Below are 23,769 nucleotides of genomic sequence, written 5' to 3' on the forward strand. Positions count from 1 at the left end.
GAGCATCGATCTGATATCAGCTTGATTAAGAAGGATAAGAAAAACATACGGTATTTCCCATGGGGAGGAGGAGATAAGGGACTTTTTGGAGTAAAAGGTGAGATTCCCTCCCCCCCCAAAGTCAATTAGATGTAAAATGCTACTTATTACCTACTTTCAAAAATCCCATTAGAGAACTTGTAATTTGATCCAGAGGGAGGAGAGTCAGGTAAGAGGAAAAATTGACCTCATTCTTCAGTCCTTTCCTAAATCCTGAGAACTGTATGTACTTCCACGCTCCCTCTTACAATCCCACAAAACGGGGAATCAGGAAAACGCATTAGCACCCTAGTACAGACTAGGAGCACCGAGCGGGGAGGAGACCCGGCCCCATCAAGACAGAAGGAAACTGGGGGAGGGGAGAGAAAACTTCCCCCTGTCGGAGACAGCAGCGTGGCCGTGGGAAGAGAAGGGAAGTGGGGACATTTACCTCAGTCAGACACTCCGCCTCTGGGCATGTAGGAAAGCGAGGGAGGCGGGGGAAAGGTTGCACAGGAGCGAACTCGCAATAGCTCCGGCCACTGCTTTTGAGCGAGGATCTGGATGGAGAGCTAGAGCTTTCTGCTTCACTTCTTCCCTCCTGGAGGCCATTTCTCCTTATTTAACAGGGATAAAGACGGGGCGCTGGGCCGAGTCAGGATAAGCCAAAGTTGCCGCCTTCCCCACGTAGACCCCGCTCCGGCCCCTGGCCCAGGCGGGAGATGCGGCCTTAGGGGACGCTGAAGTTACTCCGTGGAGGGGGAGGGGTCGCCAGGCTCCCCTCCAATCACGGTGGCCGCTTCCGCTATTTGCATGTGTTATGCTAATACAGACCTCCCGCTCAGCTCCCTCCGAGCTCTCCGCCCCCTTGGAGGGTCTCCGGCGGAGCCCGCCGGCTGGGCGAAGGTGAATACATTATGCTAATGAGGCGGGCTTCTGCCCGGGCTTTGGAAGGGGGCGCAATGCTGCGGGAGCCCGGGGCTGGAGGCCGGGCGCCGGGAGGGGGTCGGGGGAGGGACGTCGTGCTCGGAGCGCGCGCGCACACACACGCACACACTCACACACGAGCATCCCGAAGGGTATATAAGGCTCGCACCCGCGAGGCTGCGGAGATACTTCGTGCAGCCGCGACTTCAGCCTCGCCCCTCGAATTTGCTCCTTGGGTTATTTCGTTTTCCTGTCTCCTTTCCCCCTTAGCCACCCCTTTTGCGCTGCGCTCTCGCGGTTTCTCTCAGCCTTTCTGCCTGGAACTGAATGTAGGTAGGAAACAGGTCGGCGTGCGGAAAAACACTGAATAGGCAGAAATAAGGCAAACTAACAGAGACGCAACAGGTCGGGTGCTCGGTGGCGAGGGCGAGCGGCGGCCCCTCGCTGTGCCTCTCGCGCAGTCCCCTTGGAGCCTGGGCGGGCGCTGTCGAGGACCCTTTCTGAGGTGTTCGTCCTCTGAGGGGCTAGGAGGGCCATTCGGGTGGGTTTCATTCTGGTTTTAACCTTTTTTGCCACCAGTCCCCAGACTGAGGGTGCTTTTCACTCCCAGCTGGGGGGAGAGAAGAGAGCGGAGAGGATGGTCCACGACCGCTGGTCTCGGCGCTGAGGAAAGCGGAGCTCCATCTCCGTGCCCCGACTCGATCTCCGCCAACTAGTTGTGCAGCCACCCAGACTGAACTTTTGGAGGAATCGTCCTTTTTCTTTCCTTTCAAGATTCTTGGAAGTGGTAGAGAGTGGGAGGCGAAGCCGAGGCAGCTGATCCCTCCACGATGCTGGTGAAGAAGCATGCGGGGAAAGGTGGGGGCCGGGAGCCAGGCTCCGAGGACCCGAGGCAGCGTTGTGCCTGGACCGTGCCGCCGTGCACCTCCCTGGCGGCCCTTCTCTCAGTGGTGGCCCTGATGTCTTGTCTGTACCTTGGGGTGAAAACCAACGACCTCCAGGCGAGGATCGCTGCTCTCGAATCCGCAAAAGGGGACCCTTCCATCCATCTGCTCCCTGATCGCCTGGATCAGCTCAAAGCAGTGGTGCAAGAGAAAGTGGAGCAACTTCTGGCTCAGGTGTGAAAGGCTGGGGTATTTTGCACGTGGATAATGTCTTGCACAGGCGTGATTCTGTGTACACGATCAGCCTGTACCCTTACTGTATGCATACTTGGTGTGGCTGGGTGTGCATACGCTAGGCGACCATTTATGCTCACTGTAGCCTATTATTTGTATATGCACATCCTTTGATATCACGCTGTCTCTATCATCTTCCCTCACTCTTAATGTTTGCATGCTAAACGTATATGGACGACTGAAAGAGGGAAGGGTGGCCAGAAAGGCAGCGTGGCATTTTATCTCTTTTTAGTTTTCTAGAGTGACATACTAATCTTTTCCAATTTTTTGGAGAATATTCCTTGCAAAGCTAACATCTGTTAGGTCCTTCATATATTATAAGAAGGTTCGTGCCATAGGTGTTATTAATACACAAATGGTAATCACTCTTAAAAATGAAGTAAACCTATATGTGATTTTAAATTGATCATTTCACACGTTAGATGTTTTCATATTTAATGTTTGAAAAGAAAAAAAAATGTAGCTTATTTTTTTTTATAAAGGATGCAGTGGCAGGGGTGTTTATGCATGCAGCGCCATTGCAGTTGCGAGTTGAAAGGAATCTAGGTTACGTTTATCAAACCAGGGGTGGCATTAGACTAGAGTTAGGGGGTTTTCTGGAACTTGCTCTTCCGACAGAGAGGCTGTGTGGCAGTAGTTGCAGCATGGCGTGATAAACAGTTGACCTTCATGTACACAATATTGGGTGTTTCAAAACCCATAGGTTACCTAAAACTCCAGCATGGTAAAGCCAGGTTTTGGCATTGACTGCGTGTGCTTGAGCTGAGGGAGAAAGTGGAGGGTGGTGGTAATTGAAGAATGGAGAAAGATGTTGTACAAGTCCAGCAGTCTTGACACGGTGTCAGAAGTCATTTCTTTTTTTAGGGCTTGGGTACTGTTACCTTTTGACTAAAGTCCAAGTACATATGTAAATGTTAGTTATGCAGGCTATCAAATGCTGGTAAATCAAGCATATGGCCAGAGAGTTCCTAAAGAATCTGTTTCTCTACAATGCTACTGATGACAATACCTCTTCTTTTCCTACAGAGATCCTATGAACATATGGCTAAAATAAGAATCGCAAGAGAAGCACCTTCAGAGTGCAACTGCCCAGCAGGTAAAATGGAACTTATTTTTTAACAAGGTTTCCTCCATAGCAGAGTATTTTTAAAACAAAAGTCCTGTATCTGTCAAGTCTACCTGTAATAATAGTAAAGAAAGAATGCAGGCCCAACTTACTTTAATAAAATCAACATGTCTCAGTCAAAAGAATGGCAAATAAAGCCCCAAATATTATTTTAAGCAGCATACCAAGGCCTGTTAGGGGAAAGCAAAGGAGATAAAGATAATCACCAAGAAAAATACAAGCAAGATGGCATACAAAGACTAAGTTTTTAGATTCACAGATTTGAAAAATATTCTTCCTTTTTATTCAGTTTTAATGTCTGTGGTGAAAAGGACTGCAGAACATGTTAGATTCTGAATTCCCTGGTGGCTCATACTGCATTAGTACAGATCTCCATTTGTTCCCTTTGACATACGGTTATGTTAGTAAATTACCCTAACCTCCTCACCTGCTTTTATTCTTTTCTATCAAAAAGGTTCTCTCTCCTATCCTACAGCTAATGATGACGACTGAAAGAAAATAAAATTCTTTATCTTGAGCTTCTTATTATGAACTATTGCATTCTTGATGACTTCTCAGAAAACGCTGTTCTGTCTTTTCATTTTTCTGTGTAGCTTTAGGGAACTGTTTTAATGACAGCATATTAATAGAAGGATGGAGAAGAGAGACATCAGTGAATAGAAACTCCTATGTAATCATTAAATCTTCATTCACAGATCTCTGAGGCTTGGTAGTCAGTCATCTATGGGTCTAACAGTTTGGGAGGCATTGGAATTTGTCTACTGGAAAACCTCTAGCGGATTCAGCTGATATAAGCCATGAAAAGCTCCCATAAGTTTTGAGATTTTTATTTCAGATAAATGTTGTTAATGCATTTACAAGCGTTTTCATTTTTTTCATCATCACTATAGAAAAATGAGTCTGTTACCTTTTCTTTAATTTTCAGGAACATGATACTTTAGATGATACTGATATTCAGAAAGGCTAGTTCCTGTGTTTTTTCATATTCTGGATTTTTTTTTTTTTTCTCACGAGAACGTGTTTTGACACAACTAAACCGGGCACCATGGTTAGAAGTTTCAAATGTTAGCTCCTGGTTGTACATCATGAAAATTTTACCATTTATGTTCTGCTGCATTGTTGACCATAACCGAGCTGGTTTGTTTGTTTGTTTCAATTGAGAAGATATACACATTAGATAACAAGAAAACAAAGAGTTAATGTTTGACATTGGAGATTTCATTCTTGGTTTTTTTCAGTTGGGAAAGACCTCAGAAGTCAGAAATTCAAGGAAGGCACTTTTCTAGTGCAGGAATTAACTTCCAACAACCTCATCAGCCTGTAGGGATTATTTAAATTCCCAAGACAGTTGGTACAGGACTTCACTGATCATACCACTTAGACTCTGCATTTTCTGTATGTAGTATTTTGTTAGCTGTGTGAAAAACAAACCTGTTTAATTAATAGGATTCTTAGTGAACTTGGTAAAATTTAGAAAAGCGACAACCACAGCACTGAGTTGTTTTTTGTAGTTAAATCTGCTTCTTGATGTTTGATGCAAGTTAGTTATTGAGGTCTAATTTGTAATCTGGAGGAAAGCCATTACATTTAGAGGGCACCTTATATTATCTTGGAACATCGTTTTGAAACGTTTTCTTCTTAACATATTAACTTCATAATAAATGGCGATTTTACCCTAAGAACACACAAATAAATGATGCATTGGTGATTTCCTTGGCCTTTTGTTGGTTCTCACTAATGGCTGCTTTACTTTCTTGCCACCACTAGAGCTCCACATTACATCAGTTTTCACCAGATGTAATGAAGAGGTAGACATTTGAAGGTGTACAATCTAAGACACAGAATCAAACATGTTTCTTGCTGACAAATCACTATTATAGAAATGCTATAGTATTTTTTTAGTTAGCGGAATTATCAGACATCATCAAAATAAAGGCATTATTTTGAACATAGTATCCTGGGAGGAAACAAGTTATTTTGAATTATGGCTAGTGAGGTATTGTCTTAGGGAATGAATGGCCTGGCCCGGAGGATTAGAAAGGAGATATGGAGCTTCCCACCTGGTTTGGCTTTAACCCTGGTTTGCGGTGACTAAGAGTTGTCACCCAGACATCTGTTTGTAGGGCAGAGTGAGACAAGTCTGTGACCTCAGCTCAGTTCCTGTGGACACATGCCCACCCCTTGAAGTTGACACTCTTGTTGACAGTTTCCGTCACAGAGCCAAGGACTGATAGCAAAGGGCCAATGCCCTGTTGTTTGTGTTCACTTTAATTGCTTTTGATAGAACTCAGTCCCAGTGAAGTTTATCCAGGTAGGCTACAAGGAAGTCGTAGAATTTATAAATTTTTTGTTTTTTTTTTTAACACAGGAAAGAACTTTTGTGGAAAAGGGATGGGAAAGACTATTATTGAATGGTTTGTAATTGTAAGGGAAGCACTCTTATTTAATCTTCCCAACAACCTTGGGAGTTAAGTGCTACTAATCTCATATTTACAGATGAAGAAACTGGACACAGAAGGTGACTGACTTAGCATAGTAAAGGCAGGGTCACGATTCATGCCCACATCTGACAAAATCAAAAGCACAAAGTCTAATAAACAATAGAAAAGGAATATAGGTTTTGGGGTGGACAGGACTGGAATCCTGGGTCTACTACTAAGTAACTGTGGGACCTTCTCTATATTCCAGGTTCCTCGTCCACAAAAAAGTGTCATATACTAACTACCTTCCTCAGAAGTTGATAATTTGCATAAAGTGTGGCATTTTAGTGGTTATTCATTAGATAATAGTTATTATTCTTTTTAATATATTATGCACTACTTAACTCTAACCTGGTCCATGGGGACGCATGATATAGGTGGGAAAACTTAGCCCTGGAGATGTATATAACTTGTTCAAAACCCAAAGGCTAGTTAATGGCAGGTTTTGGATTAGAATACTATGGTTAGTTAAGCAAATATATCTGCAGATCATTCATGCAGATAATCAAAATGAGTCAGTATCTCTTAGTACTATATCAATGGAGATTGGTTCTTTATAGATATTTATATTAGTCTAATAAATTGTTTTTACCAAATTTGAAGGAAAAACTTTTGACCTTGTAGGTAAACCATGATTGAAGTGGTTAGAATTTGGGATTAAAAGAGTATGAGGATATGTCTTTACAGTTTTGATAACACATGTTTTCTAAAAGAAGTGCTTTAACTGTCTGGCTCATTTTCACACTTATTTTTTTTAAATGTTTATTTATTTTTGAGACAGAGAGAGAGAGAGGGAGGGAGGGAGTGTGTGAGCAGGGCTAGAGGAGGGGCAGAGAAGGGAGAGACAGAACTCGAAGAGGGCTCCAGGCTCCGCACTGTCAGCACAGATCCTGACTCGGGGCTCAAACTCAGGAATTGTGAGATCGTGACCTGAGCTGAAGTCAGACACGTAACCGACTGAGCCATCCAGGCGCCCCTCATTTTTACACTTATTTTTTAACAGTTTTATTGAAGCATAATTTATAATACTTACCCATTTTAAGTGTATGAATTAAAAAAAGTTAAATAAATTTATAGAGTTGGGCAACCATCACCATAATCTAATTTTAAGTCACCTTTGTTGCTTCCCGAAAATTTACATTTACTTTTTTCATGTGCTTGGAGAAATTCTAGTTTTTGAATATTTGCTTTAAAGAAACCCCATAATAAAATGAAAGCCATACAAATTGAAGCTCTGCTTAGCACAATATTTGCTTTAGTAGTAGCTGAACCATAGATGTTCAGCTGACATCCCGTGGCTTGGCTTCGGTAAAACTTGACCCTCATAGGAGTGAATAAATTGGCTGTTTGCTATGGCTGTAGAATCCTGTTTTGGGTTTTGTTCTTGGAGCCCTGCATCAAGTGTGTATAAACCAGGCATATTTATAGGAGGGTTTCTGTGTTCCAACTGGTAAAGAACACTGGGAGCCAGACAGCCAACCAAAAGATATTTAGATCAGAAATGTTTCTGTACCCTACTCATCAGTAGTGTTGTTTTCCCAGGATATTAGTTACAAGAACCTCTAAGCTGTAATGGATAGAGAATGTGAATGGGCAATAAAGAATCCAGAGTTATAATCCTGGCTTTGTTATTAACATGTTGTACAATCTTGGACAAGTCATTTCCCAAAAGAATGACTTTTATAGGCTCAATTTTCATATCCTTAAAATAAGGAGTATTGGACTAGAATGATTTTGAAGGGCATTTGTTGCTTCTCTAGGTTTAAGGAGCCTGCTGTGTGCCAAATATCATGCTAGCTACTGGGAATATGCTGATGAACAAGGCAAACTTGGTATCTGCCCTCATGGAGCTTACATTTCAATGAGAATGACAGACATTTATTTAAAAATAGCATAAATTTGGGGCACCTGGGTGACTCAGTTGGTTAAGCAACTGACTTCGGCTTGGGTCATGATCTCACCGTTCGTGGGTTCCAGCCCCGCATGGGGCTCTGTGCTGATGGCTCGGAGCCTGGAGCCTGCTTCAGATTCTGTATCTCCCTCTCTCTCTGCCCGTCCCCTGCTTGTGCTCTGTCTCTCTCTGTCTCTCAAAAATAAATAAAATGTAAAAATCGCATAAATTTAGTCATGACAAGTGCGATCTCGAAAAAGAACTGTGTGCTTTGGAGCACATGACCACAATTTCTTTCATATTGTAAATACTAGGACTTTATTGTTCTTTTCTCTGGGGGTGGAGGGTAGAGAAATTCACAGTAGGAGAAATCATAATATGAGAAAATCTGTGTTTTGATTACAAATAAAAGTGCTAGCAATGTATAAAAAGCTACTTTGCATAACCTCACCTGGCTTTGGCATTCCAAGAATTTATGGTCAGATAAATGTATATTGATACCTGATTTACCTATACTGATACCCAACTGAAACAAAAAAGCGGCTTTAATATATAGGGTTTGTGATAAATCGGATGGTGATTTATTCTTCTACATTTCTTCTGAACACAGTGAGATTTGGGCTGGATAAGAGTCCAAATTTCCTGTCTGGTGGTACTAAACAGTGTCCTTGCACTTGTCTCCTCTACATTCATTGATAATGATGAAATGGAGCGCAGCTACTCATCAGCTTGGAGAGTTTAGCTGGAGATGATAAAGATATACTATATAACTTGCAATGTTCCTATACACCCTGCAAGTCTATGGAAATTACTGTATACAAAAAAAAAAAAGAATAAATGTAGGCAAATAAAAGTACCTCTGATTCATGTATGTGAGTAATATAGCCTCTGGTGATAGGCTTTGTGATATCTTCTCAATTTTTGGTAGAAATACATGTTACTGTAGCTTTAAGGTTGTGCACCCTTTTCCATCATATGGGAAGACCTTTATATTACCTTGCTAACATAAATTTACTTTATCATATAAGGCGTGTATTTCCTACTAACATGGTTTTTCACTTATGCTGTACGTTTTTCCTAACCCGCTGCACAATGAATGGATGGAGTGCATTGAGTAAGGGCATAATATGTGTAGATTTTCAATTATGTAAGGTAAAGAACAGTCAGAAATGGTTTGCAGAAAGAAAGCAAATTAAAATGCTATAAATGTTATTTAAATGAGAATAGCAGGCTTTCCTCTCCTTTCCTAAGGCCAGACAATACAGTGTGACATCCAAGCACCTCAAAGCATTCGTGTTACATGGTTTCAGTCCTAATGAGCACAGCAGTTTGGGTGTAACACTTAGTTGGTCCAGTAATGACAGCTGGCAAAATGCCCTGTCACCCAAAGGACCAGGGACAAATTGCCTCTTGAAGCAGTGTTCTTGTTTCTTAGCTTCTCTTCTGCGTTTCTTGTCTAAAAATTATTAAGAAGTTATTTCTTCAAGTCTTCTTTTCTCTTTCTTACCTGGGTAATTCTGTTTTTCTATGAACTGGGAATTATTTAAGAAAAGGGTATCCGGGGGCCCTGGGTGGCGCAGTCGGTTAAGCGTCCGACTTCAGCCAGGTCACGATCTCGCGGTCTGTGAGTTCGAGCCCCGCGTCGGGCTCTGGGCTGATGGCTCGGAGCCTGGAGCCTGTTTCCGATTCTGTGTCTCCCTCTCTCTCTGCCCCTCCCCCGTTCATGCTCTGTCTCTCTCTGTCCCAGAAATAAATAAAAAACGTTGAAAAAAAAATTAAAAAAAAAAAGAAAGAAAAGGGTATCCGTTCTGCCTAGGGGTTAATTCTTTCTGGCTCACTTGATAAACGTACAGATGCAAGTAGCCTTGCAGGGCCATAATAACCTCTTGCGTTTATGATTGGTTTCTAACTGTGCAAAATCAACTACATGACGTTTACAAAACCACTATTTGAATGTCAAAATTAGCTCTAGGAATGGAGAAGGAAGGCATCCTCTCTAGATGAAATTAGGTAAATGGAGAGCTGGTGGTGGGGAAACATGCCAGAACGAGGACTGTTTTACAGTCCAGGGGGGCCATTTCCTGCTTCAGGGGGAACCACACTAGACACTCATCAAAATGACATCAATCTTTGTTATCTTGAGTGGAAACCATCCAAAACCTATTATGAAAAAGTGTTTTTATTCCATCCTACCACTTTATAAACATTACTTGGTGATTTGATGGAAGCTGAGAATGTGAAAACAATGCATGGGTTAGTCTGGGCTACAGGCTGTAGCCAATATGTGACTGCTCAACACAGAAGCATCCCCACCCTCCGTGGCTTGCCAGTATGGGTGAAGATCCATGCCGTGAATATCCACTCATGATATTTAATACTTTTTTTCCCAATGTGTGTTAACAATGACTATGGTATACCTGCATATTGAATGCTTAGCTATGTATAGTTATTGTTTCATTTGGGATGTGTTCAGCACTCTTGCAGTTAAAAAATATTTTAAAACTGACCTTTAAGAAGGAGGGATGCAGAAGACTGGGAAGCAGAAGGATATGGAATTACTCACAAATTAAAATCGACCACTTTTCACCGGTATCATATATTCTTTCAAATGACTACTCTGTGAGTCTCTTAGGTATAGGATTCCTTAAAGAAATGCCACCAGATGGCAGACACCTTCCCTCTGTGACCACAAGGAGGAGGAACTGAGCTGAATAGTGGGACTTCGGTCAGCCTCTTCCCAGTTCAATTCCTAGCTGATTTCTTGACTTCTGTTCGCAATGGAAGAGATTAATGGGGGGAAGCAAGTAATTTCTTCCACCTATATTTGAAGACTAGAATGTCCTATGAGCTTTTAAAACAATTTAATTTAAAACAATTTAAAACAATTATTTAAAACAATTTAATAAATTTCACATTTGTATTAGTCATTATTAGTTATTTAGTAGATCAATTCACAGTTAGGAACTTGAAGCCAGTATTCTAATAGCTAGAATACATGAACTAAATATAATTGAATTTATCAACTGGGGATTTTGTGTTCATCCTTTGTAATTTCTCAGAATCAAGAATTGTTTGAAATCACGATCACGATTTTGACATCATTTCATCTGTCGTGTCCGTTTTAACTTCAGTTACCACATGATAGTTGAAATGGGTTCTTTATTGTGTTCTTTAGCCTGATTGCTTAGTCTGATTTCCAGGAATGCCCCAAACTGTGTCTGTTCCTTTGGCTAAAAATATTTTAGATTTTAGAAATTCTAGGCTTCTGGGTTATGTACACAAAGTTTTTATTCTTCTATTTGAAATGTGGTCAGCACATATTTAAGTACAATTTTCACATTTAGGCTAAGTGGCTGAGTAAATGGGATGAATTGTAGCCAGCTCTAGTTTGCACATTATGGTACATTTGAGAGTCAGAATATATCTAACTGGAAGTAGTGGCAGGGGTAGAGTCTATTTTTTCTTTCTTTATCAAAGAGGTCACATGTAAGAGGAGTAAAGGGGAGGAGGGAAAAGCCACCCACATCCCATAATCTCTTGGAATCATACCGCTTTGTCTTCATTTTTAGTAAGTCTAGTGTTTTAGAGTTCTTACAAGGTAGAGAGAGTCAGAGGAATTCTCCATTATAGCTCTCTCTCCAGCATCCTCTTTGGCCCTTGTAGCAGTGAATGGGAGAACAAAATCTCTTAGGAATCCCTCCTTCAAGTCTGTTACAGGACCAGAGTTGTGTTCTTATTTTTGATCCTTAAGATGCTAGAATTAAATATGCCTGGAAAACTGATACAGTTCTTTCCAAGCTTTCCAGGATCTTAGGTCAGTTCCGGCAGCTATCAAAGGTAAGTTGTTTGTGTAACCCTTCTAGGGATTATGAAACTCCGATTTGTGTCTCAGGGGCTCTCGAATCCAGCTGGTATTTTTTAGATGTACATGATATGACCATGAGGTAAAACATCCACAAAGCACCAACCTTTTGACTTTAAAGTCATGCTAGAAATACTGGCAAAATCTAGGGGTAAGTGAACTTTGGAATACTAAAAGTCATTTTTTTTTTTTTTTTTTACTTGAAAGAATTAAGGCTCAAGGTCCGAGAAGATAAAGTTAGAGAAGAAATAAGCTTCTTAAATAACTGCCTTTCTGAGGATGGATACCAATTTGATTGGGGGCAGTCATATGAGTGCAGTGGGTTAAGGATCAGCTGACTCTTGTGGGCAGATCCTGACCCTAACTGCTAAGTGGTCTCATGGTATAATTGTATCCTACTTCCTGAGGGAGTGTGTTGGGAGTGCACTTCTACCAATGTCATTTATGAGCTTCATGGTTGGGGTTCTGGTTTGTATCTGTGTATCTCTAGGGCTTATTGTAGAATTCTCTACAGAAGATTCTTTATAAATGTTCATAATGATTATAATGGATATCTGTCAACTTGACCTGGTTGAGGACTTTTATTGAGGTTTATCTCTTTACATACACTAATATTCTTATCCCCAGGACTTTTTAACATTTTCCCTGAGGACTTTGTGGGCCATAATATATTAAAGCTAATACAAATCTTGGAGATCAAGTAGTTCAGGGGCTTTCCAATATTTCTTAAAGAAGCTGAACTGTTCAATCTTTTTTATTTATTTATTATTATTATTATTATTATTTTTTTTTAATTATTTATTTATTTATTTATTTATTTATTTATTTATTTTTTAATATATGAAATTTACTGTCAAATTGGTTTCCATACAACACCCAGTGCTCATCCCAAAAGGTGCCCTCCTCAATACCCATCACCCACCCTGCCCTCCCTCCCACCCCCCATCAACCCTCAGTTTGTTCTCAGTTTTTAACAGTCTCTTATGCTTTGGCTCTCTCCCACTCTAACCTCTTTTTTTTTTTTTTTTTTCCCTTCCCCTCCCCCATGGGTTTCTGTTACGTTTCTCAGGATCCACATAAGAGTGAAACCATATGGTATCTGTCTTTCTCTGTATGGCTTATTTCACTTAGCATCACACTCTCCAGTTCCATCCATGTTGCTACAAAAGGCCATATTTCATTCTTTCTCATTGCCACGTAGTATTCCATTGTGTATATAAACCACAATTTCTTTATCCATTCATCAGTTGATGGACATTTAGGCTCTTTCCATAATTTGGCGATTGTTGAGAGTGCTGCTATAAACATTGGGGTACAAGTGCCCCTATGCATCAGCACTCCTGTATCCCTTGGGTAAATTCCTAGCAGTGCTATTGCTGGGTCATAGGGTAGGTCTATTTTTAATTTTCTGAGGAACCTCCACACTGCTTTCCAGAGTGGCTGCACCAATTTGCATTCCCACCAACAGTGCAAGAGGGTTCCCGTCTCTCCACATCCTCTCCAGCATCTATAGTCTCCTGATTTCTTCATTTTGGCCACTCTGACTGGCGTGAGGTGGTATCTGAGTGTGGTTTTGATTTGTATTTCCCTGATGAGGAGCGACGTTGAACATCTTTTCATGTGCCTGTTGGCCATCCGGATGTCTTCTTTAGAGAAGTGTCTATTCATGTTTTCTGCCCATTTCTTCACTGGGTTATTTGTTTTTCGGGTGTGGAGTTTGATGAGCTCTTTATAGATTTTGGATACTAGCCCTTTGTCCGATGTGTCATTTGCAAATATCTTTTCCCATTCCGTTGGTTGCCTTTTAGTTTTGTTGGTTGTTTCCTTTGCTGTGCAGAAGCTTTTTATCTTCATAAGGTCCCAGTAATTCACTTTTGCTTTTAATTCCCTTGCCTTTGGGGATGTGCCGAGTAAGAGATTGCTACGGCTGAGGTCAGAGAGGTCTTTTCCTGCTTTCTCCTCTAAAGTTTTGATGGTTTCCTGTCTCACATTCAGGTCCTTTATCCATTTTGAGTTTATTTTTGTGAATGGTGTGAGAAAGTGGTCTAGTTTCAACCTTCTGCATGTTGCTGTCCAGTTCTCCCAGCACCATTTGTTAAAGAGACTGTCTTTTTTCCATTGGATGTTCTTTCCTGCTTTGTCAAAAATGAGTTGGCCATACGTTTGTGGGTCTAGTTCTGGGGTTTCTATTCGATTCCATTGGTCTATGTGTCTGTTTTTATGCCAATACCATGCTGTCTTGATGATGACAGCTTTGTAATAGAGGCTAAAGTCTGGGATTGTGATGCCTCCTGCTTTGGTCTTCTTCTTCAAAATTACTTTGGCTATTCGGGGCCTTTTGTGGTTCCATATGAATTTTAGGATTGCTTGTTCTAGTTTCAAGAAGAATGCTGGTGCAATTTTGACTGGGATTGCATTGAATGTGTAGATAGCGTTGGGTAGTATTGACATTTTGACAATATTTATTCTTCCAATCCATGAGCAGGGAATGTCTTTCCATTTCTTTATATCTTCTTCAATTACCTGCATAAGCTTTCTATAGTTTTCAGCATACAGATCTTTTACATCTTTGGTTAGATTTATTCCTAGGTATTTTATGCTTCTTGGTGCAATTGTGAATGGGATCAGTTTCTTTATTTGTCTTTCTGTTGCTTCATTGTTAGTGTATAAGAATGCAACTGATTTCTGTACATTGATTTTGTATCCTGCAACTTTGCTGAATTCATGTATCAGTTCTAGCAGACTTTTGGTGGAGTCTATCAGATTTTCCATGTATAATATCATGTCATCTGCAAAAAGCGAAAGCTTGACTTCATCTTTGCCAATTTGGATGCCTTTGATTTCCTTTTGTTGTCTGATTGCTGATGCTAGAACTTCCAGCACTATATTAAACAACAGCGGTGAGAGTGGGCATCCCTGTCGTGTTCCTGATCTCAGGGAAAAAGCTCTCAGTTTTTCCCCATTGAGGATGATGTTAGCTGTGGGCTTTTCATAAATGGCTTTTATGATCTTTAAGTATGTTCCTTCTATCCCGACTTTCTCAAGGGTTTTTATTAAGAAAGGGTGCTGGATTTTGTCAAAGGCCTTTTCTGCATCGATTGACAGGATCATATGGTTCTTCTCTTTTTTTTTGTTAATGTGATGTATCACGCTGATCGATTTGCGAATGTTGAACCAGCCCTGCATCCCAGGAATGAATCCCACTTGATCATGGTGAATAATTCTTTTTATATGCTGTTGAATTCGATTTGCTAGTATCTTATTGAGAATTTTTGCATCCATATTCATCAGGGATATTGGCCTGTAGTTCTCTTTTTTTACTGGGTCTCTGTCTGGTTTAGGAATCAAAGTAATACTGGCTTCATAGAATGAGTCTGGAAGTTTTCCTTCCCTTTCTATTTCTTGGAATAGCTTGAGAAGGATAGGTATTATCTCTGCTTTAAACGTCTGGTAGAACTCCCCTGGGAAGCCATCTGGTCCTGGACTCTTATTTGTTGGGAGATTTTTGATAACCGATTCAATTTCTTCGCTGGTTATGGGTCTGTTCAAGCTTTCTATTTCCTCCTGATTGAGTTTTGGAAGAGTGTGGGTGTTTAGGAATTTGTCCATTTCTTCAAGGTTGTCCAATTTGTTGGCATATAATTTTTCATAGTATTCCCTGATAATTGTTTGTATCTCTGAGGGATTGGTTGCAATATTTCCATTTTCATTCATGATTTTATCTATTTGGGTCATCTCCCTTTTCTTTTTGAGAAGCCTGGCTAGAGGTTTGTCAATTTTGTTTATTTTTTCAAAAAACCAACTCTTGGTTTCGTTGATCTGCTCTACAGTTTTTTTAGATTCTATATTGTTTATTTCTGCTCTGATCTTTATGATTTCTCTTCTTCTGCTGGGTTTAGGCTGCCTTTGCTGTTTTGCTTCTATTTCCTTTAGGTGTGCTGTTAGATTTTGTATTTGGGATTTTTCTTGTTTCTTGAGATAGGCCTGGATTGCAATGTATTTTCCTCTCAGGACTGCCTTCGCTGCGTCCCAAAGCGTTTGGATTGTTGTATTTTCATTTTCGTTTGTTTCCATATATTTTTTAATTTCTTCTCTAATTGCCTGGTTGACCCACTCATTCGTTAGTAGGGTGTTCTTTAACCTCCACGCTTTTGGAGGTTTTCCAGACTTTTTCCTGTGGTTGATTTCAAGCTTCATAGCATTGTGGTCTGAAAGTATGCATGGTATAATTTCAATTCCTGTAAACTTATGAAGGGCTGTTTTGTGACCCAGTATATGATCTATCTTGGAGAATGTTCCATGTGCACTCGAGAAGAAAGTATATTCTGTTGCTTTGGGATGCAGAGTTCTAAATATATCTGTCAAGTCCATCTGATCCAATGTATCATTCAGGGCCCTTGTTTCTTTATTGACTGTGTGTCTAGATGATCTATCCATTTCTGTAAGTGGGGTGTTAAAGTCCCCTGCAATGACCACATTCTTATCAATAAGGTTGCTTATGTTTATGAGTAACTGTTTTATATATCTGGGGGCTCCAGTATTTGGCGCATAGACATTTATAATTGTTAGCTCTTCCTGATGGATAGACCCTGTAGTTATTATATAATGCCCTTCTTCATCTCTTGTTACAGCCTTTAATTTAAAGTCTAGTTTGTCTGATATAAGTATGGCTACTCCAGCTTTCTTTTGGCTTCCAGTAGCATGATAAATAGTTCTCCATCCCCTCACTCTCAATCTAAAGGTGTCCTCAGATCTCAAATGAGTCTCTTGTAGACAGCAAATAGATGGGTCTTGTTTTTTTATCCATTCTGATACCCTATGTCTTTTGGTTGGCGCATTTAATCCATTTACATTCAGTGTTATTATAGAAAGATACGGGTTTAGAGTCATTGTGATGTCTGTATGTTTTATGCTTGTAGTGATGTCTCTGGTACTTTGTCTCACAGGATCCCCCTTAGGATCTCTTGTAGGGCTGGTTTCGTGGTGACAAATTCCTTCAGTTTTTGTTTGTTTGGGAAGACCTTTATCTCTCCTTCTATTCTAAATGACAGACTTGCTGGATAAAGGATTCTCGGCTGCATATTTTTTCTGTTTAGCACACTGAAGATATCGTGCCAAGCCTTTCTGGCCTGCCAAGTTTCAAAGGAGAGATCAGTCACGAGTCTTATAGGTCTCCCTTTATATGTGAGGGCACGTTTATCCCTTGCTGCTTTCAGAATTTTCTCTTTATCCTTGTATTTTGCCAGTTTCACTATGATATGTCGTGCAGAAGATCGATTCAAGTTACGTCTGAAGGGAGTTCTCTGTGCCTCTTGGATTTCAATGCCTTTTTCCTTCCCCAGTTCAGGGAAGTTCTCAGCTATAATTTCTTCAAGTACCCCTTCAGCACCTTTCCCTCTCTCTTCCTCCTCTGGGATACCAATTATGCGTATATTATTTCTTTTTAGTGTATCACTTAGTTCTCTAATTTTCCCCTCATACTCCTGGATTTTTTTATCTCTCTTTCTTTCAGCTTCCTCCTTCTCCATAACTTTATCTTCTAGTTCACCTATTCTCTCCTCTGCCTCTTCAATCCGAGCCGTCGTGGTTTCCATTTTGTTTTGCATTTCGTTTAAAGCGTTTTTCAGCTCCTCGTGACTGTTCCTTAGTCCCTTGATCTCTGTCGCAAGAGATTCTCTGCTGTCCTGTATACTGTTTTCAAGCCCAGCGATTAATTTTATGACTATTATTCTAAATTCACTTTCTGTTATATTATTTAAATCCTTTTTGATCAGTTCATTAGCTGTTGTTATTTCCTGGAGATTCTTCTGAGGGGAATTCTTCCGTTTGGTCATTTTGGATAGTCCCTGGAGCGGTGAGGACCTGCAGGGCACTTCCCCCGTGCTGTGGTGTATAACTGGAGTTGGTGGGCGGGGCCGCAGTCCGACCTGATGTCTGCCCCCAGCCCACCGCTGGGGCCACAGTCAGACTGGTGTGTGCCTTCTCTTCCCCTCTCCTAGGGGCGGGATTCACTGTGGGGTGGTGTGGCCCGTCTGGTCTACTTGCACACTGCCAGGCTTGTGGTGCTGGGGATCTGGCGTATTAGCTGGGGTGGGTAGGCAAGGTGCACGGGGGCGGGAGGGGCAGGCTTAGCTCGCTTCTCCTTAGGTGATCCACTTCAGGAGGGGCCCTGTGGCAGCGGGAGGGAGTCAGATCCGCTGCCGGAGGTTTGGCTCCGCAGAAGCACAGAGTTGGGTGTTTGCGCGGAGCGAGCAAGTTCCCTCTATTATTATTATTTTTGAGAGACAGAGACAGAGTGCGATCAGGGGAGGGGCACAGAAAGAGGGAGACACAGAACTGGAAGCAGGCTCCAGGCTCTGAGCTATCAGCACAGAGCCCAACGTGGGGCTCAAACTCACAACCCGTGAGATCATGACCTGAGCTGAAGTTGGACGCTTAACCGACTGAGCCACCCAGGTGCCCCTGAACTTTTCCATCTTATGAGGAAATGTACTAAATGAAATTGGATGTAATGTTAGCTACACCTCCCCCATGCTGGCCCCTGAGGTATCTCCATAGGACCTTAGGACTCCATAGAGGATCTATTAGAAGACCTATTAGAAGATCACTGGAAGTCCAATCCCCAGTGTGATATCATCTCCCATGTCTAGCGATACTATATACTTGTTAACACAGAAACTGCCTCCAAAATTCTGTAATTAGAAATATTACTAAGAATGATAGAGGCAAAATTATTTATTAAGAAATGAATAGAATCCAGAAACAACTATTAATGTCATATTGTCTCTTTACTGGCTTGTACTGGCCCAGCAAAGAAGGTATAATAATGGTGGTAGCACAGGAAAGCTGGGAAGATGCACTGTGTAACTGAGTATGATCCTGTTTATCAGAAAATCAATATCCCACCTCATGCTTTTTCTTAAAGTTACTCATATTTTAAGCCTTCATGTCAGCATATTATTCTTGCTTATTCATAAGTTTTCTGTGTTTTTCAAATTTCTTTCCTTGTATTTTTACTTATTCTTTAATTCTAGGTATTATATTGGGCCTTATCACAAAGTTACAACAGTCCATTGCCTTTTAAAATATATATATATGTAAAGCAGTTGATTTTTTAAAAAGTGTATTTTTTATTTTTGAGAGAAAGAGAGTGATCAGGGGAGGGTAGAGAGAGGGGGACAGAGGATCTGAAGTGGGCTTCGTGCTGACAGCAGAGAGCCTGATGCAGGGCTCTACCTCACAAGCCATGAGATCCGAAGCTGATGACAGACGCTCAACAGATTGAGCCCCCAGGTGTCCCTAATGCAGTAGTTTTTAAACTAATGGTTAATACTTAGTTTAAGTAGTATATGAAAAATAAGTATCCCTCAAGTAATATATTGTGAGAGAGTTGTTATTAAAGATGTCTCTGGGATCTTTGAGACTTTTTTACTTGATTTTTGTGTGTTAAGCTGATGATGTTTATGTATTAAATTTAAACTTACAGTACAATGAGAATATATGAATTGGGCATTTATGTTTAAATGCTAAAAGGGAAAACTTGAGGAATTAACAATATTTTAGCCAATAGTGAGTGATATGTACAGTGCATTTTACAGAGGAAGTGTAAATCCGGCTGCAATCATAGTGTAACAAGTACTGCAGTTTGACAGACAATATTCTACCTCCGGTGGAAATGAATGTCCACTGTCATCAGCAATGCTGTTGACCGTTTTGAGTAGTGACTCATGGACGGTAGTTTGGCCAAGTACAACACCTTACTCAATTGTCTTATTGGACAGATAATAGAAAGGCAGAGCAACTACACAAGTTATTGAGCTTTGGTGAGCAATTTATTTTCTCTTCAATACATAGTCTCAACCTATAGACTTTTGGGAAGTCTTGGAAGAGAAAAATGACTTTTCTTTTTTAAACTGCTTTAGGGGCACCTGGGTGGCTCAATCGGTGAAGTGTCCGACTCCAGCTCAGGTCATGATCTCATGGTGCGTGACTTCGAGCCCCGCGTTGGGCTCTGTGCTGACAGCTCAGACTCTGGAGCCTGCTTTGGATTTTGTATCTCCCTCTCTCACTGTCTCTCCCCCCACTCATGCTCTGTCTCTCTCTCTCTCTCAAAAAAAAAATTAAAAATTTTAAGAAAAAAACCAGCTTTAGTTACCTTGCTTTCTAAGAGAGAACAATTATCAGGAAAGCAGCAAAGATAGGGAGGTTGACCAGGTACTAAAGGCTGGAGAGATCATATATACTAACCAAAGCTATTGTAAGCTGGTAAAAAGAGGTTTAACTGAACAAATTATATGCTCTACATTTACTTCCCAAACCCTACAGATACGCTGACAACTTCCTAGGAGTTTAAGAAGCAAGACTGACAGTGGTGGCTTAGTACTACTCTACATGTTATGCATCTGGAAGTGTTTAATAAAGGAAAAACTCTAGCATTGAGAAAGTACATCCATAAAGAAAACAGGGCTTTTATGTTCTTGTATATAGTTTCCTTCTGTGCAGTTATTTAATGCTCTGAATTTCAGCTTCTTCTGAGGATACTTCCCTGAATATTGGCTTGGTTCTGTGATCAAGTTCTATATGAGGAATGCTATGTGTTGGTGGTAAAATATATGTCACCATTTTTACAATATTAAAAAAGAAGTTAAATTATTTTTATGTCAAAACTGTCTTTGAATTGAGAGGTCTGAGGTATTCTTTCTGTTTTCTATGTGTGAGCCCATAACACATTAGACTCGGGATGTGTTTTATTCTTTTAAGCCTTTCATCTATTTGAACAGAAAACTTTTGCTTCCAGTATCAATCCTCAAGAAGGAATCCCAGATAGAGGGATTTTCTTTTTTTTAAAAAAAACTTTTTTTTAACGTTTATTTATTTTTGAGACAGAGAGAGACAAAGCATGAACGGGGGAGGGGCAGAGAGAGAGGGAGACACAGAATCTGAAACAGGCTCCAGGCTCTGAGCCATCAGCCCAGAGCCTGACGCAGGGCTCGAACCCACGGACCGCGAGATCGTGACTTGAGCCGAAGTTGGACGCTCAACCGACTGAGCCACCCAGGCGCCCGATAGAGGGATTTTCTAATCAGTCACGTTTATCATCTATATTTGAGCATCACCCATCATTTTTGTCATCATTTTCAGTTTTTGTTTTTTGTTTTTTTTACAAGTCTCCACTTTTAACAGTGGTGGGCATTTTTAAATAATGTTCATTGAACTCCTGAAAACCAATAGTGAACATAGCAAAAACACCCATAGAGAAGTGATGCCCTGTCAGGCTTTCAGTGAATAAGCATTTGCCCTGATGTGCTCTGTTGTTGGCAAACAGACTAGACAAGGATTGTCTTTGGGATGTAGCTATGTATCTGTGAAACTACAGAAATAGAGGATCTTCTATGTTCCCAAATAAGAGTCAGGCCACTCTCCTTTCCATCCTCCCTCCCTTGCCTTCTCTAGAATGAATATAGATTCTATTTTTCTTGCATTCTAATGTTTGTTTATTTTTGAGAGAGAAAAAGAGACAGAGCACGAACAGGGGAGGGACAGAGAGAGAGGGAGACACAGAATCTGAAGCAGGCTCCAGGCTATGAACTATCAGCACAGAGCCCGACGTGGGGCTCAAACTCACAGACTGTGAGATCATGACCTGAGGTGAAGTCGGACGCTTAATCAACTGAGCCACCCAGATGCCCCGTATTTTGCCTCCATTCTATTGATGACACTCTACTTAGCTTACTGTCCACTTCTAACTTGATCAGTCAGGGACTTTATCACCTTTCAGTCTCAACACCTCTATGCCTTTCCTGGGCAATAGCTGTAGTTGTGATTACATTTATTTATTTTTTGAGAAACATAGAGAGACAGAGCACAAGTTGGGGAGGGGCAGAGAGAGAAGGAGACACAGAATCCGAAGCAGGCTCCAGGCTCCGAGCTGTCAGCACAGAGCCTGACACGGGGCTCGGACTCACAAACCGTGAGATCATGACCTGAGTGGAAGTCGGACGCTCAGCCCATTGAGGCACCCAGGCGCCCCAGCTGTAGTTATGATTAAATCCAGCAGTGTAACTGAGGAATTGTCAATGGGAACTGTCAATACTTCTCCCAGATTTCAATAGCTAATTGTTTTCTCAAAAATTACTGTTAAAGGTAATTTTCAAAAAAGGTAAAATTGCGACTTTCATACAGATATAAAGCGAACATGTGTTAAAGATTTTGCTTAAATCATGAAAGAAGGAAATGATAAGATGTTTTAACTAGTTCAAAGGAGAATTTAAAAACGGATACATTTATAGTCTAGAATATCAAAATTGTTGTGTAGATGGAGGCAAAACTGGACTTTTTCCACAGTGAGGGAGGGCAGTCAGTTGCACTCAGTCAGAAAGAATTTGCATGTCTATGGTAAGATTTATTTTGCTTTACTATTAGTTATCTACAACTTACAGTTTTAAATAGCCCTGAAAGAATCAGAATTAGGTAAGTGGGAAGGATATGCTGTAGACAGTACATAGTTTTTCACTGTGCTGAGCTGTCAGCACAGAGCCTGACATGGGGCTTGAACGCATGAACCGTGAGATCATGACCGGAGCCAAAGTTGGACGCCTAACCGACTGAGCCACCCAGGCACCCCATAGCTTTGTATACTTTATATACCAGACCCCTGAGGGTTGTGCTGATTGGTAGGCCTATACAACTGGCATGAGTTGCAGAAGTGGCCTTTAAATTCATAACACTGAAGAGTTGTTTAAGGTAATAGACCACTTTGGAAGACTCAGCTTCTTGTGTTTCAGTATCAGTGAGTAGCTTTCACTGATGTTCAAGAGGGAGTTGCTGACCTAACCTTTGTGTTTGGGAATATTATATCCAGGCAATTATATTATTTACATAGGCTACACTTATCCTCTGTGAGCATGTGGTTGCCTGGGGATTTTGTGCTATTTTGGCCATTTTGGCCTTGACTTCAGGTTTGTTCTAGTTTGGCTTTTCCTTGGGCACTCTCATCATATTCATGTGTTGCTGCTTCAGACAACTTGTCTTTAGTCCATACTCTAAGCTTTATTTGCTTATTCTTGGCCAGTTGCCTCTCCTGTTGGACTCTGCCTTGTTTGATCTCCTACTACTTCTACTGCTACCAACTCATATTTACTTCACTTACTAGTAGCCCAGACAGCTCAGCCTCAGCTGCCCAGGTATATGGATACTTTACTCTGTTCCCACCTGTTTCTTTCTTTCTTTCTTTCTTTCTTTCTTTCTTTCTTTCTTTCTTTCTTTCTTTCACATTTTTAAAATGTTTTTTAATTTACTTTTGAGACAGAGAGAGACAGAGCATGAGCAGGGGAGGGGCAGAGAGAGAGAGGGAGATACAGAATCTGAAGCAGGTTCCAGGCTCTGAGCTGTCAGCACAGAGCCCACACTGGGCTTGAACTCACAAGCGGCAAGATCATGACCTGAGCTGAAGTCGGATGCTTAACCGACTGAGCCATCTGGGTGACCCTGCTCCCACCTGTTTCAGTTGCTAAAACCTTTTGGCTGAGCCCACTGGGATTTTGTCAGAATAGCTGAAGCTAGATAATGGCCCTTCCTATACATTCTAGGAAGACAGTATATTAGAATGGCAGCCAGGGATGGGTGGGGATACATGGAAACTACATGGTTTTTGGTGCTTCGTTGAGAAGCAGTTTGGTCTCATACTACTAGGTAGGGGAGGGAGTTAATTATAAATGTTAAATATTTTTATTTATTTATTTTTTAGTGTTTATTTATTTCGAGAGAGAGAGTGCATGTGCAGGGGAGGGGCAGAGAGAGAGTGGGAGAGAGAGAATCCCAAGCAGGCTCTGCACTGTCAGTACAGAGCCTGACACGGGGTTAATCCCAGGACCCATGAGACCATGACCTGAGCCAAAATCAAGAGTTAGTCAGTCAACCTACTGAGCTCCCCAAGCATCCCATAAATGTTAAATATTTTAGATATTAGTATCTAAAAATTATATATTGTGGGTGGTAACTGATCTCTGGTATTACCTAATTCCAGTCAACTATGGCAGAGGTGAAAGAATCATGTATAGTCTTTTGAGAATCTTTTTGTTCACCTAAATGATAAAGTATTTATTGTGATTTACTGTGGGTGAGACCCTGTGCCATGTATGTTACTATTGAAAGAAATAAGTAGGCTGCAAAGCTCTGGTGGAGGAATAAGGGTGTCAGATATGCAGACTGAAGACTGCAAGAGAAGGAAAAGCTACAAAAGTATAGCCTGTAGCCAACTGTATCTAATTTTAATGGATTTGAGACTA

General features: G+C 41.0%; 1 protein-coding gene across 1 annotated transcript in view; it reads left to right on the top strand.

The window, feature by feature from the left end:
• The first annotated feature begins 1,045 nt into the window (after positions 1 to 1,045).
• COL25A1 (collagen type XXV alpha 1 chain) overlaps positions 1,046 to 23,769 on the top strand; it is a 477,363-nt gene continuing 454,639 nt past the window's right edge. Inside the window, exons 1-2 of the mRNA XM_058721691.1 lie at positions 1,046 to 2,063; positions 3,150 to 3,219. Coding sequence (XP_058577674.1) covers positions 1,776 to 2,063; positions 3,150 to 3,219 — 358 coding nt within the window. The 5' untranslated portion in view covers positions 1,046 to 1,775. The remainder of the gene's footprint in view (positions 2,064 to 3,149; positions 3,220 to 23,769) is intronic.

Source organism: Neofelis nebulosa, chromosome 3 (genome assembly GCF_028018385.1).
Source record: "Neofelis nebulosa isolate mNeoNeb1 chromosome 3, mNeoNeb1.pri, whole genome shotgun sequence".
In the NCBI taxonomy this organism is placed as follows: domain Eukaryota; kingdom Metazoa; phylum Chordata; class Mammalia; order Carnivora; family Felidae; genus Neofelis; species Neofelis nebulosa.